Source organism: Castor canadensis, chromosome 9, assembly GCF_047511655.1.
Source record: "Castor canadensis chromosome 9, mCasCan1.hap1v2, whole genome shotgun sequence".
Classification (NCBI taxonomy): Eukaryota; Metazoa; Chordata; class Mammalia; order Rodentia; family Castoridae; genus Castor; species Castor canadensis.
This window is the reverse complement of record NC_133394.1, coordinates 50,817,896-50,836,167: the sequence shown is the minus strand read 5'-3', so window position 1 is coordinate 50,836,167 and position 18,272 is coordinate 50,817,896. Positions and strand designations below refer to the sequence as shown.

General features: G+C 40.7%; 1 protein-coding gene and 1 non-coding gene across 2 annotated transcripts in view; one reads left to right on the top strand and one right to left on the bottom strand.

Moving 5' to 3' along the window:
* The window catches only part of Prss12 (serine protease 12), a 72,858-nt gene extending 60,667 nt beyond the window's left edge, over positions 1-12,191 (top strand). Inside the window, exons 10-11 of the mRNA XM_074041603.1 lie at positions 8,612-8,892; positions 10,705-12,191. Coding sequence (XP_073897704.1) covers positions 8,612-8,892; positions 10,705-11,012 — 589 coding nt within the window. The 3' untranslated portion in view covers positions 11,013-12,191. The remainder of the gene's footprint in view (positions 1-8,611; positions 8,893-10,704) is intronic.
* A 4,505-nt stretch (positions 12,192-16,696) lies between these two features.
* On the bottom strand, positions 16,697-16,827 carry LOC141411235 (small nucleolar RNA SNORA24). Its single transcript, XR_012436049.1, has one exon. It is a non-coding gene; the product is annotated as a small nucleolar RNA SNORA24 (small nucleolar RNA).
* Between the last annotated feature and the right edge of the window lie 1,445 nt (positions 16,828-18,272).

Genomic DNA, 18,272 nt, shown 5'->3' with positions numbered 1-18,272 from the left:
TACATTCTTTTCCCTGGCCTATGGGATAGTGCTGCTCATTTTCAGGGCAGGACTTCCACCCCTAGTTAATCCTCTTTGGAAATACCATGACAGAAACATCCAAAGGTGTGCTTCACTGATTTCATAGGCATTTCTCAATGTAATGAAATTGACAACCAAGATTAACCAACAAAGTTCATAAAAAAACTTTGTGTATATTCTTTTAAAAATCTTTCCCTAACCTCATATAATAAAGGTATTCTCTAACTTTTTTCCTTAAGAAAGTTTACAACATTTTTTATATAAAAATTTGAATCTGTTTGCAGTTTATTTTTGTACATTGTGTGGTGTGAGGTAGGGACCTAATTTCATACTCTTCTTCATGGATAGTTTTCCCAGAACTTTTTCTGTCTTCAATATTCCATTCTTTATCCACTGATTTATGTTAACCATGTCAAATACCAAATTCTCACTTGTCTTTGTTTGTAGGATCTCTATTTTCTTCCACTTGTCTATTTCAATAAATATCTATAATCTTTCATGTTCAGAGTGCTGCACAAGATACAAATATATATTTTCCATAATGTTTGCCATTTCTGGGATATGACCGAGTTTGAGAATTCATCTAAATACCAATGGGTTTAATTCATTTCTGTGTTACATGAGTGACATAAAACAAGAAGTTTTATTCATTCATTAACTTAACAAATACTATCAAGCTTGACATTCCCATGTAAATATTATGCAGTAGTAATAATATTGTGAAGAACAAGACAGTTAGGAGCTATGCTGTCATAGAGTTTATAGTGTAGATATAAGACTAATGCTGTAGCTATAACAGCCTAGAGAAAGGAAATGTTGAGATTGCTGATATAACCAAAAAGAGTTAGGTACTATTTTTAAAGTAAGTTATTTTCACCATATTAACTTGCTAAAAAGAACCTAGGTTCCTGGGACCCTGTTTCACATCTACTGAGTTTTTGAAGCTGAGACTCAGGAGTTTGCATGGTCTAAACATTTGAAGAATGATGATGAGAAGAAATACAATGACATTGAGAGACACCTATTCCATTCAACATACTGTTAAACTGAAAAAGACAGGATCATGAGGGCAAAAGATCTTGAAAGGCTGATTCTAATGAGCGAGCACTGTGCTTAGCTCTGAGTGCCCCACCATGAAGAAACAACATGGTGCACCAAGAAGGGCAAGCAAGCAGAATGAGATTATGTGGATGTTACCTGTTTCTTCAAATACCACAGATGTTTGAGGGACATAAGATAATTTTAACATAAGGAAGAGTTTTGTGGTTGTTTATTTTTTATTTAACATGAGGACAGTTCAAAGATGGGATGGACTACATGCAGGAGGAAGAGTTTTTGTTATGTAGTCTGTTTAAGCAGAGAGGATGGATTCATGTAAAGGATGGTAGAGAGTAGAATTAGTACTATTCTCTGGGTTATCAGATCTGGGATTTGTATAATGGACTTAGCAGAGAGAAGTAGGAAAGACCTGGAATGCTAGGTTATGATTTCTGTTTTATTCCCTGGGCAGTGGAAAATATGCCTAGGCAGTGGAAATCTTGAAATATGATCGAAGAGGGGTTTTAGGAGGTGAGTCATTTAGAACTGTATGGACAGATCTGAGTGGGTAAGGCAAATATTGGAGGACTCATTAAGGAGGTTGAAATTACATGAAAAATGTACTTGTCTGCCTTTTTCTAGAGTGACTCAAATTTGTTTATTTTATCAAGACTCTCTGTGGTAGGAATCAAAGGGACTGTGAGGAAGGACACTAATTTTATATTTTTATCCTGGAGGGAGACCAGTTATAAGGCTATTGTAGTAATGGAGATAGAAAGTGGAAAAGGAGAGGAGGGAGAGAAGGTAGAGACAAAACGATGAGAATCAGTAGAATTTGGTATAGTGTAACAGAAGGAGACTTGGATCTGGCTATTTAGACCAGGTTTACAATTCTAGTTCTTCCAACTCTTAATTGTTTAGCTTTGCAGAAATTGTTTAGCCTCTTGGAGCCTCAGTTTACTCATCTGTAAAGTGAAAGTAGTAATCTTTCACAGTAAGAGACAAATGATCTGCAAATTATTATGAGACTGTAAAATTCAGAACAAACATTGGCTATTACTATAGAGGAGTTCAAAAGGAGGAACGGAAGAATATGCTAGCAAAAGTAGGGAACCGAGGATGATTTATTTTTTCATTTTACTAGAGGAAAATAGTAAGTTAGAAAACTGCAGAAAAGCTGAAGAAATCTGCTTGGGGGCTTGGAATTTAGGCAAAGTAATTCAGTTTAGATTATCTTCTCCTCATCTAACTCTTTGCCTTTCAAATCTCAGCTAAAAGGCATAGTCTTAGGGGCTTGAGATTAAAGGATTAAACTAGAAAGATTGCTCAAAAATTTAGCTTCAGTTGAAAACATCTATTTGACTTTTGTCCTCCTTGGGAGGTATTATTTTTGGTGTGTGTGTAGGGGGGGCATGTTGAATTTGTTTGTTTACGTGGCATTTTTCCTTCTTTGGCATACTCCTTATAGCTGTTGCTTAGAATTAGTACTTGTCTCATTTGTGTTTGTACACCAAATGTCTACTAGATTACTTGGCACATAGTTGATACTCCTAAACTGTTGTCAGATGATAAAAGTGGGGTTAGGTTGTCAGAGACTGGATATGTTTAAGAATGTTGGGCTTTTCAGAGGATGGGGGTTATTTTAAACCTAGACCAACAGATAACTCCTTCCATATGTCATTTGGAATTTTTTCCTGCTATCTGCACAGTACAAGATAAAGACAGTTTATTAAAGAGCAGAGAAGATTATGCAGCATTTTCATATGCTTTGGCTATGAAGCAAGATTCTTTGAATGTAAGTAGGGGAAAAGCTGCTTTGCAAATGTGTTATATGTCCATCTGATTGGTCTGTAAGCCTTCTTGAATTTCATAGACTTCCTGTTTGAAGTGCCCAAGTACGCTACATCTCTCTTCTTTATTGCAGTAAGTTTATTAAAAGGCATTGAGCTAGTTACTACTGATTAGAACAGGCTCCAAGTTTGATTTTTCTTGATTCTGGGACTTTGGCGTCAAACAGTCCTCCTTTAATCATGAGAAACACTGAAGTTTGCAAAATAGGCTGTAGTTTGTTGCAAAGTAGTAGCTTTGAGAGGTTACTGTCCTTTTAGATTTCTTGGGGGAAGGAGAGGAAGTAAATGGTGTTAGTCTAATTTAATGAGTGCTGGTAGGGGATCTGGATTTCATATTTGAAATTAGCTCCTGTACATTCATTTTCTTTGTTCATATTCCATCTGCTTTGTCAAGTCCTGGGCCTATGTATACATGAAGGCTTCTTGTCTATCAGGCCCTATTTGGTGCCTCTACCTTGTAGCAATGATATAGGCCAGTGCTCTTGATCTGCCATTTCTGAACAATAAGACATAGGGTGCTGTTATCATATGTTATTTTTTTATATAGAATGGGAGCTTTTATGTTTGTTTCTTTTGCCTTCACAGAATCATCACTATGTTATATAACCCTTACATCAGAATAGTCTAGGAATGATGGCCTGGGCAGGATGAGATCAAAATGGCATTATTTCACCTCCACCATCCTCAGTTGCATTCATTTCATGTAGGGTGGCTTCTTTATAGGTACTTTACTGGAGGACTGAGTTCTAGTAACTCAACTCATTCTTTCATATATTTCTAATATTGTGAGGTGTCCAAAATTTATTTCCATACCTGTGCAACAAGAACAACTGAGGAAGTTAGTGAATCATTATTTAAAGGCTTATTTTTCACATTTTTTCTTTTGTTAAAGTAATAGAAATTTCGGAATGCAGCATCTTGTTAGCAGTCTGTAATGGAAACATGAACAAATTAAATTTCATTTTTGGTAGCAGTCTTTGAATCTTTCACAGTATAAATTGCTTACTTTTGGTAGTTTTTAGTCCAAATCATTACTACAAAGTACCATGAAATGATCTTGTGTGTGCAGTTTTACAGTAATATAATTGAGAGAAAAGTTCCTGAATATTAAACTAATTCTTTTAAATAGCTTATTCTGATAACCAACACAATTTTGGAGGAATAAATGTACCTTAAACAAAGACTCCTTTATTTCTGTAACTCTACTCCAAATTTGATTTGTTCAAGAATATAACTTTACCTGATTTTATCTTTTTTGACTTTTTGCTTAGACATGCCATAGCAATGGAAAATTGTCAAGAGGTGATTGCTTCAAAAATAAAAAATAAGTACATATTTAGAAAGATGAGCCCTGGAGCTAATGAGACTTCCTTTTTTTTTTTTTATGCTGGTATTTGAACTCAGGACCTTATACTTGCAAGGCAGACACTGTACCACTAGTCCCCTGCTCTCCCAAGCCCTTTTTTGCTTTAGTTATTTTTTGAATAGGGTCTCATGTTTCTTGCCTAGGCTGGCCTTCAATCTCCATCCTCTAGATCTCTGCTACTTGTGTAGCTAGGATTATATGCATGGACTACCACATGCAGCCTGAGACTTACTTTTTAAGAACACATTGTATCAGATGCTTAATATGCATTCCATTATGGTCTGTAGTAGAACAGAGTTCTTAAGAAGGTGGTCTTTGCTAGTATACATAATATCATATCATGAGTCATGCTAAAACTATTTCTTACACATATATATATATATATATATATATATATATATATATATATATATGTATAGTACAAGATTCTACTGAGGTTACTTCTCCCCAAGCAATTGGAACTATTTACACAAACAACTTTAGTCCTCTGCCTTTTGAGTCTCATCCAGACAACAGAGAAAAACAGATTCTAACAGTAGCATATGTGCACAGGTTGATATAAACTATTGTTTTCTGGTAGTGATGATTCCATGTAAAGAATAAACACTGTTACCCTAAAACCTGAGCTAATTCTTCAATTTTTAATTCTAGTAACTTTTTTGTTGCTTTTTTTTTAACCCTAGAGTCTCAGAAAAACTGGGATATTAAATTTGACTAAACTGTGTCTCAGATCCTCTCTTGCTGAAGCTTGTCTGGGAATTTCATCCAATTTTTATTTGAGGGGGAGTTGAAGGCATTTCAGCAAAGTAAACAACTGAATGGTGTGTCAGCCAGAACTAGAAATGTTTCCTTAGAAGCATTTTTGAATATAATAAACAAAGTATCAAGATAACAACAGTTCAACTAGAAAGACCTCAAGTACATAGAAAGAAGATTCCTTTATGTTTTCTTGAGAAGCCTAGAATCACAATAGTTGTTTATGAAGTCCACCAATACAATGAGAAGTTCAGCCAAAGTTTTATCCCTGAAGTATATAATCTCATCCACTAGGAGAGGTGACAGAAGATATTTTGCTGGAAGACTAATCCAGATTTCTGTCAGTTGCTTTTCAAATCTCAGTGATAAAATCTACTTTAACTGCAGTTGAATATGTGTGGGACTCCATGCTTAGCTGATCCACTTGCGTAAATTAGGACAATTTTAAAAGTAAAGATACTAATTCTGGAGGTACTTGCCTAAATCTGCTTGATCTAAGAACACGGTGTATATATTGAGCAGTAGGCTAATTTGCACCTGGATATCTGTTAGTAATCTCTTAGGTTGCTCTCTTAACCCAGTGCATGCTAGGCATGCAGGGGCAGGAGTTATGCTCATGCCTTTAACAATCTTTGGTTCAGCAATTCTCAAGCCTATGAATTTGAATCACCTATGGTTCTATGCCAGTCCTATGAATTTACCTTCTCTGAGGCTGGGGGTTTTGGATATTTGTGTTTCTAAGAGTGGTAAAGGTGATTCTGATGAACAGCTAGTATTAATAGTATTAGATCTCTGTGAGGATTTGTGTGTGTGTGTGTGTGTGTGAAATAGAAACTTGTGAAGTTTTGTTATAATACAGGAATTGGTGAGATGTCTCTTTGGTTTCAGTAAGTCAGAGATAAGAGTGTAAGTATGTATACGGACATGGATGTCTTTCAATAGTTATAACATACACTTACTAAGAACTTTCTAATAAGAATAATTATGGATGCATCCTTGAAAGTGCTGCCAAAATGTTGCATTTATTTTTGGAGATGAATTTAAGAAATTTTCTAGAGCTGCACGCTCCAAAATGCTAGTCATGTGGCTTTTGGATCAATTGATAATGTGATTAGTCTGAACTGGGATGAACTAAAAGTATAAAATACATACAGAATTCTGAATGCTCAGGGTGAAAAAACAATAGCAAATATATTTTCTGTATAAAAATAAGAATATTAAATATCTTAATAACTCTCACATTAATTGCATTTTGCAATGAGAATATTTTACTTTAACTGCCTGAATATAGTTAATAAGATATATTGAATTTTTGCAATATACTAGTAATACTAGTACTCAGAAAGTATGAGCTATTCAAATACTTGATTATTCTTCATAACTTTATAGAATTTCCAGATGCAAAATAATCCGAAATTTTTACTTAAATTTTGGTGTGGAATCTGTAAGAGCATATTCCCTGAGCACAATTTAAAAGCCTCTGAACTGTAAAGGTATGTGATGATTTAAGATGAAAAATGGAATCTAACAGAATCACAGGAATATATAAGAATTTTAAAGATCAACAACAGCTGGCTGGGATGCCAATCACACTACTAGAATGTTTGAACATATCATAATCATATATACATAGGCCTTTTGAGACAAGGTCTCACTGTGTAGTCCAGCCTGTCCTTGAACTCATGATACTCTTTCATCCTCCTTTCAAATGCTAGGATTACAAGTGTGAGTCACCAAGCCCAGCAGGTTATATTGTAAACAGGCAGTCACAAGAAAATTCCAAGCTTTTGAATAACAACTGCTTTAAGCTCACATTCAGTAGAAGTCTTGTAAACAGTAGAAGATTTTTAAGTTTTAGTAAAAAAATTAAGGCAAGAGTTGTTAAATATATGCTTTTTCTCCTTCAGCAATCAGCACCAAGTATATGGAGAGCTGATAAAACTGGGGTTCCAGTATGGACAGACAAAAGAAAAGTATTGAAAATTCTGCAAAAAATGTAAAATGGTAGTGGGATTCAAACCAGATAAGAAGTGAAGTCATGAACAGAGTGAGGTTGAAATGAAAAATTAGTTGAGCCAATGGAATGTTCAGTGGGGTTAAAAGATTATAGAGCTGTAAAGATAGAAGGTAGTAGACAAAGTTAAGATGCTTGAAATCAAGATTTCACAAATGTGTATTATTTGGTGAATACAAGGTCTAGGTCTCATATTGGGAATAAGTAGCTGAGATGAAGTGGCGAATACCTTACTGCAAAGTCAGGAAAGTAAAAGGGACATGTGTTGTAAATGAAGTTATTAAGAGTGTTGAAAGTAGGAGGCAAGACAGTGAGCTAGGTGCTATAATCTTCAGTAACAAAGAGAGGAAGTAACCAGATGGGTCAGGTTATGTATTGTAGGTCAGTTGTTCTCAACTGGGGACATTTTCCTCTTCAGGGATTTTTGTCAATGTCTGGAGACATTTTTAATTATTAGGACTGGGAATGGAGGGTTTATACATTACTGGTATCTAGTGACTAGGGCCCAGAGATGCTTCTAAACCCTCAATGCATGACAGCCCCTAACAACAAAGAATTATGTAGCCCAAAATGTCAGTTGTTGAGATTGAGAACTACTGTTGTAGGTGGATGTATCAGAACCAAGGTATGTTATTTAGAAACAATCTAGTAAATATTGTTTCTATTTTAATCAAATAGCTTCTCATGGAAAAAAGAATATACACATTAAAAATAAACATTCATTCATTCACTAAATCAACAAACACATGCTGCATTCCTACTTAATGAGGCATCACTATTCTAGGCATTTAAGATTGATCTGTGAACACAATAGGTAAAAATATTCCTGAACTGGAGTAACTTTTATTCGAGCAAGAGGAGAGAGAACAATGAACATAATAAATAATAAACTAGGTTGTTAGAAAGCGTAAGTACTCAAAAAAAAAAAAAAAAAAAAACCAGAGCAGATTAAAGATATTGGGAGTGCTGGAGAATGAGCAGATAAAGCAGTCAAAGTAGGCTTCACTGGGTGATTTCTAAGATTTAAAAAGAGTTCAAAGAACATAACGAATATATGTTAACCTCAAAACTGGGACTGCATTTGTTTCACAGGCATGGAGAGTAATTAAGTCTCCTTACTAGGAATAAGGTGGGCTGTACTAGCTGTAAGGGATATAGTTAGCTTTCTGTTCTCATGGAAATTCAGGATGAATTAAAAATTATGGAAATGACAGAAAAAAAGAACATGGCAAATACAGGGCAGAAATTCTATATTATACTATTTGTTCTTGCTTTGATCCTTTTTCATTTGTTGGGGAATTGATAGGTTGATAATTAGCCCATTCTTCACATTTGCTCTTCAGAAAATAAAAAGTTAACTGGTAATCTAGATTTCACAGTGAAATGAAAATGAGAAGTGATGGCAATGGGTTTCCAGTAAGGTACAGTAAGCAGTGGGGTCAGAGAAATGGAAAAGCTAAAATTACAAAAGGAGATAAAGAAAATATCTTTATTAGGCTTCTTTGCTGCCAATCAATAATTTGAGTATCTGAATTGAGTCTCTCATTGACTTTCTCTGTCTTTCAGGTATGGTAACAGTACCAGGAACTATGCTGTTCGGGTTGGTGATTATCATACTCTGGTGCTGGAGGAGTTTGAAGAAGAAATTGGAGTTCAGCAGATAGTGATTCACCGGGAGTATCGACCAGACAGCAGTGACTATGATATTGCCCTGGTTAGATTACAAGGACCAGAGGAGCAATGTGCCAGATTCAGTAGCCATGTTTTGCCAGCATGTTTACCCCTCCAAAGAGAGCGGCCACACAAAACTGCTTCCAATTGTTATATAACAGGATGGGGAGACACAGGTAATAGAAATAATACAACAAAACAAATGATGAAAGCTGTGTACCTTTTTTGGTCTGATGTGCAATAGGTAGTGAGATGTTATAATTGGTTCAGGCCTAGATGTTTGTAATTCAGGTTCCTATCCTAAGGGGATCAAGGGTTTCAATTCCAACTTTAACAACCAACTGAAAGATCTCAACTGCTAGGGGACCTTAGAGGTAGAGAATATTTAATTAACTTTTGGTTCCCAACTAGTGAAGAAGACAAGAGATTTTAGGACCTCATCAAGATTTGGATCTGGCAGTCTGTATTTTAAAAAGTTTTTCCAGATAACTTTGATGTAGTTGGCCCAGCAAAGGGCTTTGGTGTTTGTTTCCCAGAGCCCTTTATCAAGCTAAGTTTCACGGAGAATTCCTAAGTATATAACAGACAAAATAGAGCTGTTGAAAATCGAGGATGAGGTGAAAGAGAAAGAAACCCACTCATATTTCTCCTTCATCCTCCCTTACTGTCTTGCACCCCTAAATGGGAGTACTACTTCATATTCTTCTCAGGTGAATACCTCTGAGTTCTCTTGGGGTAGAGTTTCAGGATGGGTCTTTTTTTTTTTTTTTTTTGCAGTACTGGGGTTTTGAACTCAGGGTCTCAAACTTTTGAGGCAAATGCTCTATCACTTGAGCCATACCCCCAACTGTCAGGATGGGTTTTAAAACAGACCTAGGCATTAGGTGCTAGGTCATTCACAAATGACAATTAAATAAGAAGAAATCATAGGTTGGCTGCTTTCCACTGAAATGAATTACAATGATAATTATATTCTTGAAAAGTGTTAAGAATATTTTCACAGATGCTAAAAATAAGGATTTACTTAGTAAATAAGTATATTTCAGTGTTTATTTTATCCCATTGTACAATAAAGCTGGACTTCACTTACACTATTTCATAGAAGATGATGTAGAACATTCAGTCCAGAGACAGAACAATAAAGCAATGGGGGCTATCCTGAGATAAACTGAAAGTCGGGAGAGAGGGAAGAGGAACTATTTTCTGAGTGATTTAATAAAATCAGGTCAAAGCACTTGCTTTCTTGATACACTACGCTTATCCTTAAGGCAAATCAATACTCTCAGAAGGCTAGTCTGTTAGAATTATTTCCTAAGGGGAAGTTCAGTCACTTCCCTTGGGACACATCTGAATTAATAAAAACGACTAAGGAAGTACTTTTTTTTTATGGTCTAGTTATTCCAATGTAGTAGAGAATGACGTATCTATATCCAAGAAAAGGTTATCATGGAGGACAATTACTTGTATATTGTAGCAATTAAACAAGTAACAAATGGCTTATTAGCAAGAGTACACTAACATCAGGTGGTAAAACTTAACCTTGTATATATATGGGAAAGCCATGTTCAGTGATTTCTGAGCCATTCTTATTCCTATTTAAGATAGCTTTTGCCACCTTATACACTTACATAATTGCTACTTAAATTTAACCCTCAAATTCAGTGAGGTAGATGGTGTTTACATGAACTGATATGCCAATGCTTAACATTTCTAAAACCTGCAAATTGCTCTTTAGGTTACCTTTCTTTGTAGCTAAGTTCATAAATGTTACTCATTATCCCTAAGAAAATTCAGTACTAAGAACCTTATAAAGGTTGTATTAAGTTCCAATAAAAACATAGATGTCAGATGCCATTTATAAGTTATCACACACTTAGAACTACATTGCTACAATAGGATTGTCTTCAAGACTATTAAATATCTATTAAACTGGTCAAGCTTAATTAGCTGGATTCTCATCAACTAATTGAAGTATTTGGTCTGCCTAGGACGAGCTTATTCAAGAACACTACAACAAGCAGCCATCCCCTTACTTCCCAAGAGGTTTTGTGAAGAACGTTATAAGGGTCGGTTTACAGGGAGGATGCTCTGTGCTGGAAACCTCCATGAACACAAACGTGTGGACAGCTGCCAGGGAGACAGTGGAGGACCACTCATGTGTGAAAGGCCTGGAGAAAGCTGGGTTGTGTATGGGGTAACTTCCTGGGGGTATGGCTGTGGAGTCAAGGATTCCCCTGGTGTTTACACCAAAGTCTCAGCCTTTGTACCCTGGATAAAAAGTGTTACCAAACTGTAATTTATGGAATTCTCAGAGACAGTGAAAAAACTGGTGGGAAACTAAATTTAAAATTCCACTACTAAGCCAGAGATGACTTCTGATAAGTTGCTCGTGCCCAGCTGGGTTCAAGTTGCTCATGCCCAGCTGGGTTCAAGAATGTGACAGGAACTTTTTTGGTTACAGATACCTCAGTGTAGTATTAACTGTTAATTGTCACCTACTCACATTTTGCTGAAGGTAGTTATTCTCATCTGTCATCTCTTCTGCCTAGTTCTCAGCATTCTCCACATTGCCTTATTTTCTACTATACTCAAATCTTTTTAAAAGTCTTACAAGTTCTAAAATGTGTGTAAGCCAAAACAAAATTTGGGAATGATCTCCAACATTTGAAAGAGTTGAATATATAACTTAATTCATCGGACATACTAACATTAATCACTTTCAACAACTCTAGATTTCCAACTCAGTGGAGGAGGAAATGAGAACTCTTCCTTAGCATTGTTTTCTGGACCATGATTCTAGAGTGCCACCTACTGGAACTTTCCAGTAATCGACTGTAAGTTTCCCCAAACTGGCCTGGTAAAATCCAATCACTAGTAAAAATGCTTTTCCTGTCTTTTAATAGGCTATTTCAATTTAACCCATGCCAGTGATAATGCAACTGACAACAGGTTAATAAGATCTGAATAACCCTAGTTTCCAAAGGAGGCCAAGGTGAAAGATCTTGACTCCAAGTCACCCCCTCCCCAAAACCCACAACACACAATCCCTATAGTGATTTCACCTACAGGTTAAGATTCAGCCTGTCTTTCTCAATGGATAAGAGCTCAATGCTTGCCCAAAAGTAAAATATACAGTACCCAAAATATCAAGAATTATATCAAATGTCATGATCCCAAATAATTTCAAATACCTAATCTTCCCTTTTGCATCGAATTGTTCCCTTTTGGTAAATCCTGTTTTGTAAAAACTGGTGCAAACCTACAGGTATTTTATAGTTTATTACTTTTCAGATGTGCAGCACCTGTTAGAAATAAAGTACATAACTTAAATTTTTGTGCGCAAGTTTGTCTCAAATGATGTAACCTTAGAATTGTACTCAGTCATACTACGCTACTTTCATTAAAAAGGATACATTTTCACCTATTGATTATCCAGTCAAGATACTCATGTTAATCAGACAATTTATTTAATATTAAAAAACACCTTAAATACCAATTCAAGTAATTCAGACCCATGTTGAAAACACTCAAAACCATTCACTCCAGGATGCAAGTGTTTGGCTGGTGGGCAGCCACCCCATGGCGATCAAGGACTCTCTGCTCACTTTCCACTCCATCCCTCCTTCCCTTCATGATTACCACGGCAACTCTGGTGCACAGTGATTACGGCGCGCAGCAATTAGAGGCTTCATGATTACCATGGCAACTCCTGCTGGCAGGCAATGGGTCCTGACCTATCCTACAGATCCATATTACCCCGAGCTCCTCCCCACCAAACCTCGACCTATCCCAGTGCCCCATAATACCTTAAGCTCTTGACTTCACCAGGCTATAAAAAAACTGGGCTGCCATTTCTCTGGCGCGACTTCTCCGGCCCTTGTCTTTGGGGACGGTGAACCTCGCCCGAGAGTGCACTCTCAATAAAACCTGCTTAAAGCCTGCTTGCCTTGTTATTTGGCTCCAATTTGGCCTTCCCATCAGCGTAGACCTAACATTTGGTGCCAAAACCCGGGAGGAAGCGAGTCTCACCCGACTCCAGGCAGTCGGGGCCCTGGGCCAGGCCCTGACTTGAGGCCCTTCCTCCTCTCCAGATTGATGCTCTGGCTCCAGCTTGGGTGAGTCTCCTCCCCCGTTTTGTTCCTCCTTGGGCCCCTGTCCTAGTTATGGCCGCTCCAAGATCAGGCCCTCCGCTTCTCCTTGCACCTGGGCATTCGGAGAGACGTCTCCCCTGTCCAGGCTGCCTCCTCCAAACCGGGTCTCCTCTTTTAGTGAGGGACGCTTCTCTAAAGGTTGAGACTCTCCGACAATTCGGGGATGGGGTCCTCCCAATCCAAGCTGGACTCAGGGACTCCCTTGTCCTGTCTCCTCTCAAACTTCAAAATTTGGGACTCTCTCCAGACTTCCACCGCAAACAGCTCATTTTCTACTGCACCATGGCATGACCACAATACACCTTAAACAACAACTCAAAATGGCCTCCACAGGGCACTTTTGATTTTAATATCCTCACTGATCTTGACAATTTTCACCGTCAAACCCATAGATGGTCTGAGGTCCCATATGTACAGGCCTTCTGGGAACTGTGCTCTCGCCCCTCTCTGTGCCTCCAATGTTCCCCTTCCCAGATCCTTCTAACACCCAATTCTTCTGGGTCCCCTCCCCCATACCCCAACCCTTCTCCTTTATCTGAATCTACTGAATTCCTCGCCCCTCCCCCACCACCGACCACAGCCACCCTCATTGTCACATCCAGCTTTCCCTTGCTCTCTCCCTCCCCCACCCAAGTAGCCATCTCCTTTGGCCTTGCCTCCCACACCCTCTGCTCCACCTATTCCCTGCCCTCCTACATCCCCAATAGCTTCCTACACTAGCTCACATTGCCCTTCCCCACCTCCTCTCCTTTGTCCTCTTCAAGAGGTGAGGACATGTCCATGTCCAAGTCCATGTTCCTTTCTCTTCTCCTCAATGACCTTCTGGAAGGTGTCATTACTGTACTCCATTACCAGGCAGAGGAACAGAGAGGAGATCTGGCAGGACATAAGACCCCTAAACCAGCTACCTGAAGCCCAGGTCTGGGTACTGTGCAGGTTCACTGGCTCCAGGGCCCTTCCACATGGCTGTCATCCTCAGTGATTATGGGAACAGAGTACTACAGGCTAGGGGCTCCTGTCTCTCCTCCACACCCAGGCTCCTCCACACCAGCCTCAGTCCACACCCAACTCATTGGACTTGCCAAAAGCTGCAGTTGTCCTGGCCACTGCACATGTGGACCCCTGTGCTGGGGTAACAGCTCCTCTTACAGGGCTCAGTGAAGAGCACTTCCTTCAGGAGCTTGCCCAGCCAGGTCCCAGCACACCACCAGGGCCCAGCTCCACTCCTGCCATGGGGAGACATCCTCTTTTCTGCCCCCTCCCTGAAAACATCAGGGGGTGCTTGGGAAATATTTGGGATGCACGCAGGAAGGGCCACTCTCCGAGGCTTCCTCAGAACCCAGCACTCAGGGAGGGAACATGTATAAGGGGAACCCTCTGCCCCATGCAGCCCTGGGTTGTCAGCCCAGGCAGGGACACTGACATAGAGATGTGCCAAAGACCTACACAGTGGAGGCCTCACAGCCTCCTGACCCTTTTTCTTAACTGCCTCCATGAGGCCCTCACCCAATATACCCAATTAGACCCTACCTCCCCTGCTGGGGCACCAATCCTGGCTAAACATTTTATATCTCAGTCCACACCAGATATTAGAGCTAAACTAAAAAAGGCCAAAAATGGCCCTCAAACCCCTATACAGAATCTGATGAAAATGGCATTTAAAGTTTTAGTGCCTGAAAAGAGGCAGCAGAGTCAACCCGCCAAAAAACACCAACAAAAGGTGCCCCTCCAAACCTAAGCCTTGGTGACAGGGCTGTGGCTGGCTGGATTACAGCCCCGAGTCAAAGGAGGAACATGAAACCTCCCATCAGCCTCTCTTGGGGCCTGCTTCAAATGTGGCAAAAAAAGCCACTGAGCTTGCCAGTGCCCCAACCTGAGACCTCCAACTAAACCCTACCCAAAATGCAAACAGGTGGGTCAATGGGGATCAGATTGTCCTGGACAGGGCTTACCCCCTACAGCTCCTCTTGGAGGGTCAACCCCACCAGCTATCCAGATCCCTGACTTTCTTGGACTGGCAGAAGATTGACAACGCCTTGACCCGGGGACCCCAATCACCCTTGCCGAACCCAGGGTCATACTCCAGGTAGTGGGTAAGTCCATCTCCTTCCTCTTGGACATGGGGACTACCTATTTTCTGCTGCCTGCCTACTCGGGTTTAACAGTTCCTTCATCAGTCTCTGTTATGGGAATTGACGGCTTTCCCTTCTGCCCATACAAAACTCTGCCCCTTCCTTGCTCTGCTAGAGGTATTATATTTCTACACTCTTTCCTTATCATCCCATCCTGCCATGCCCCACTTCTAGGTCAAAATATTGTAACAAAGCTTGGGGCCTCCATAACCATCCCTCCCCACCTACCAGAACCTCTAGCTTCCCACTCACTCCTTCTGGCCTCTGCCAGCCACCTAACTCCTTCGCCTCCTGGACCTGCTCCACCCACCTTTCCTCTTCCAGTCAAACCCATTGTCTGGGACATCTCAGTCCCAGTTGTGGCTACACACCACTCACCCATCCACATTTCTCTTAAGGACCCTAACCAATATCCCTATAGACCCCAATTTCCTATTTCAGAAACCCAGTATACTTCTACAATATGTTGATGACCTCTTTCTGTGCTCCCCCTTCCAGCAGGACTCTAAAATGGGAACAGCCAACCTCCTTATCTTTCTAGCCTCTAAGGGATACTGGGTGTCCCCAGCCAAGGCCCTTCTCTCCTTCCTGGAACCCTTGTTTCACCCCAGGGGCCTCCAATCCACCATCCATCAGGTCCAGGAGGCCTGCTCTGTTTGCTGTTAAGCAAACCCCCATAGCGGACTCCATCTACGCCAATCCCTCCACCAACTCCATGGTAGCCAGCCCGGTAAAGGTTGCCAGATTGATTTCACTCATATGCCAATTAAGTTGGGTAACGTTCAACCAGATGATGCTCCAGGATTCATGACTACCAGCTCCTCCTCATGGGGTCTGGCTGTACCAGTCAAATGGCCCAAGACATCCCTAGCCCCTAACTTCACCCCCTTTCAGCAGGAAGTAGCCAGAACTGATTCTGTGCCCCTATACCAAAGAGTCTGGGATGTTTGGTCGGTGGGCAGCCAACCCATGGCGATCAGGGACTCTCTGCTCACTTTCCACTCCATCCCCTCCTTCCCTTCATGGTTACCACGGCAACTCCGGTGCACAGTGATTATGGCTCGCAGCAATTAGAGGCTTCATGATTACCATGGCAACTCCTGCTGGCAGGCAATAGGTCCTGACCTATCCTACAGATCCATATTACCCCGAGCTCCTCCCCACCAAACCTCAACCTATCCCGATGCCCCATAATACCTTAAGCTCTTGACTTCACCAGGCTATAAAAAAACTGGGCTGTCATTTCTCCGGCGTGACTTCTCCAGCCCTGCTCTTTGGGGACAGTGAACCTCACCCGAGAGCGCGCTCTCAATAAAGCCTGCTTGCTTTGTTATTTGGCTCCAATTTGGCCTTCCCATCAGCATCAACCTAACAGCAAGATCTACTGCAAGGTGGTGTGTTGACTTCACCCATTATCAGTTTGGATTTCTTGGTATCTGTAAGAAAAGAAAATCATGATTATTTACCTTGATTTTAGATCTTAATGTTAACAAGTTACTTTCTACTCAACTGACTTAAAGTTACAAAATGCCAGCAAATCAGTGAATATAATGAAAAGCTTTCACATTAACTTCAGAAACTTGTGGAGCTGATGTTTTATCTCATGCGCTCTACTGCTTGAGCCACACCTCCAGTCAGTCCTGTAAGTTTTCACAGGTTGGCTGGTAACTTGGCATCTTGCAGGCTTTAACGGTGAAGAATGTTACTTGTGCAAGTCAGAATCTGATACCAATTAAATGGTGACAGCTTTGCCAATAAACAAGAATATGCTCTTCCATAGCTAGGAAGGGAGACTGCCACAGCTGACAGGTCCCAAAGACACATAAAGATTCACGACACAAAATCGATCAGCAAGCACAACTCCCATAGATAATTACTCACCAACAGGTTCACGTTTTGGAGGTTCTCTGCATGCTGTTGCCAAATGATACAGAATATTCTCAAGGTGGCCACGTGGCACAGACAGCGAGCTAATGACCATTCTCTCCGGCTTTGCCAGGCTCCCTGACCCATTTCTTGAGCACCAAAGGCCGATGGGTGTGGCGGCTCAGGACCCCTGGCCACATGTGGTCACTGCGCGACCTAATAAACACTCGAGTCGGTTCAGGCTTGGGAACTTCATGATTTCCCAAGCTGACTGCAACCTACTACTACAGCAAGGCCTTTGAATCTCCTGCATTTTGATTACTCAAATAAGCGTTGGCACAGTTATTTTAGAATGCAACACATAACTGCCTACATTAACAGTGCACCGAAGCTTTGGACGAAAAAGGCCAGAGCCTGCCACGTGCACTCACTTATAGCACTGATGACGCCTTCCGGGAGAAGAGCCACGAGGGGCGTGGTCACACGGTTTTCACTCTGCCCCGCCCCGCCCCTCCGGCCTCCTGGTCAGGGCTCCACCCCTTCCATCAGCACTGACTCCCAGAGGCCTCCTCTCTTCATTCCGCTTTTTCCCTCCTCCCCCACCATCTTTTGGTTACGTCTGTGTGACTCCAACGCATGCGCATATGTGAAAGCAAAAAAAACGTTCTCGCGAGAGCATGAAATTATGTTGCACGAACTGAGTGTATGTGCTGTAGGTCTTTTGTGTTACAGACACTCCAAGCTCCAAACTTCATTGTTAATCTTTTGGTACGTTAATTTGTATAAAACAGCTTAGTTTTTGCTTTTCTGCAAGCGAACTATCAGAGACCATCTTCCGCTGGTATTGCTGTTCCGGAAGTGCTGGTGTCTGTGCCCTCCCAGCGTTTTTTGGGGTTGTGTGGTCTAGTCTCTTCGGGGTGTTTGCACACAGTGCTGACACTTCACCGGACAAGTTCGTAAACTCAAGGTTCGGGAACAAGAAGGACACTAATGTGGGAGAGCCTGGCTAGCACGCAGCCACGTGAGCCGCTCCCGGGTCATCACTCCGCCACAGCGTGTTAATTTAATGGTGTGAAGGAGAAATGGGATCGCACCGGCTGGGGCATAGTGGCACCTTGTAATGTCGCTTTAGTTTTTGATGGGGGCTTTTTTTTTTTTTTTTGCTTCATTCCTCCAGTATGAAGCAGGAAAAGGGTCCTGGTGAAGCTTGTGTTTAGTGCTGGATCATTTGGGGCAGCACATTGTAGCAATTGCTGTAGTGGAAGGTGGAGTCCTGGGGTGCACAGTGGTGGGGATTGGCAGAAACTTCGTGAGGTCACTTGCACGTTTTTTGGGGAATTAAACTTTTCTTAGTTCAAGTCTAGTTATACATTTCAAGCTTCAGGAAACTACATTTTTGTATACTGT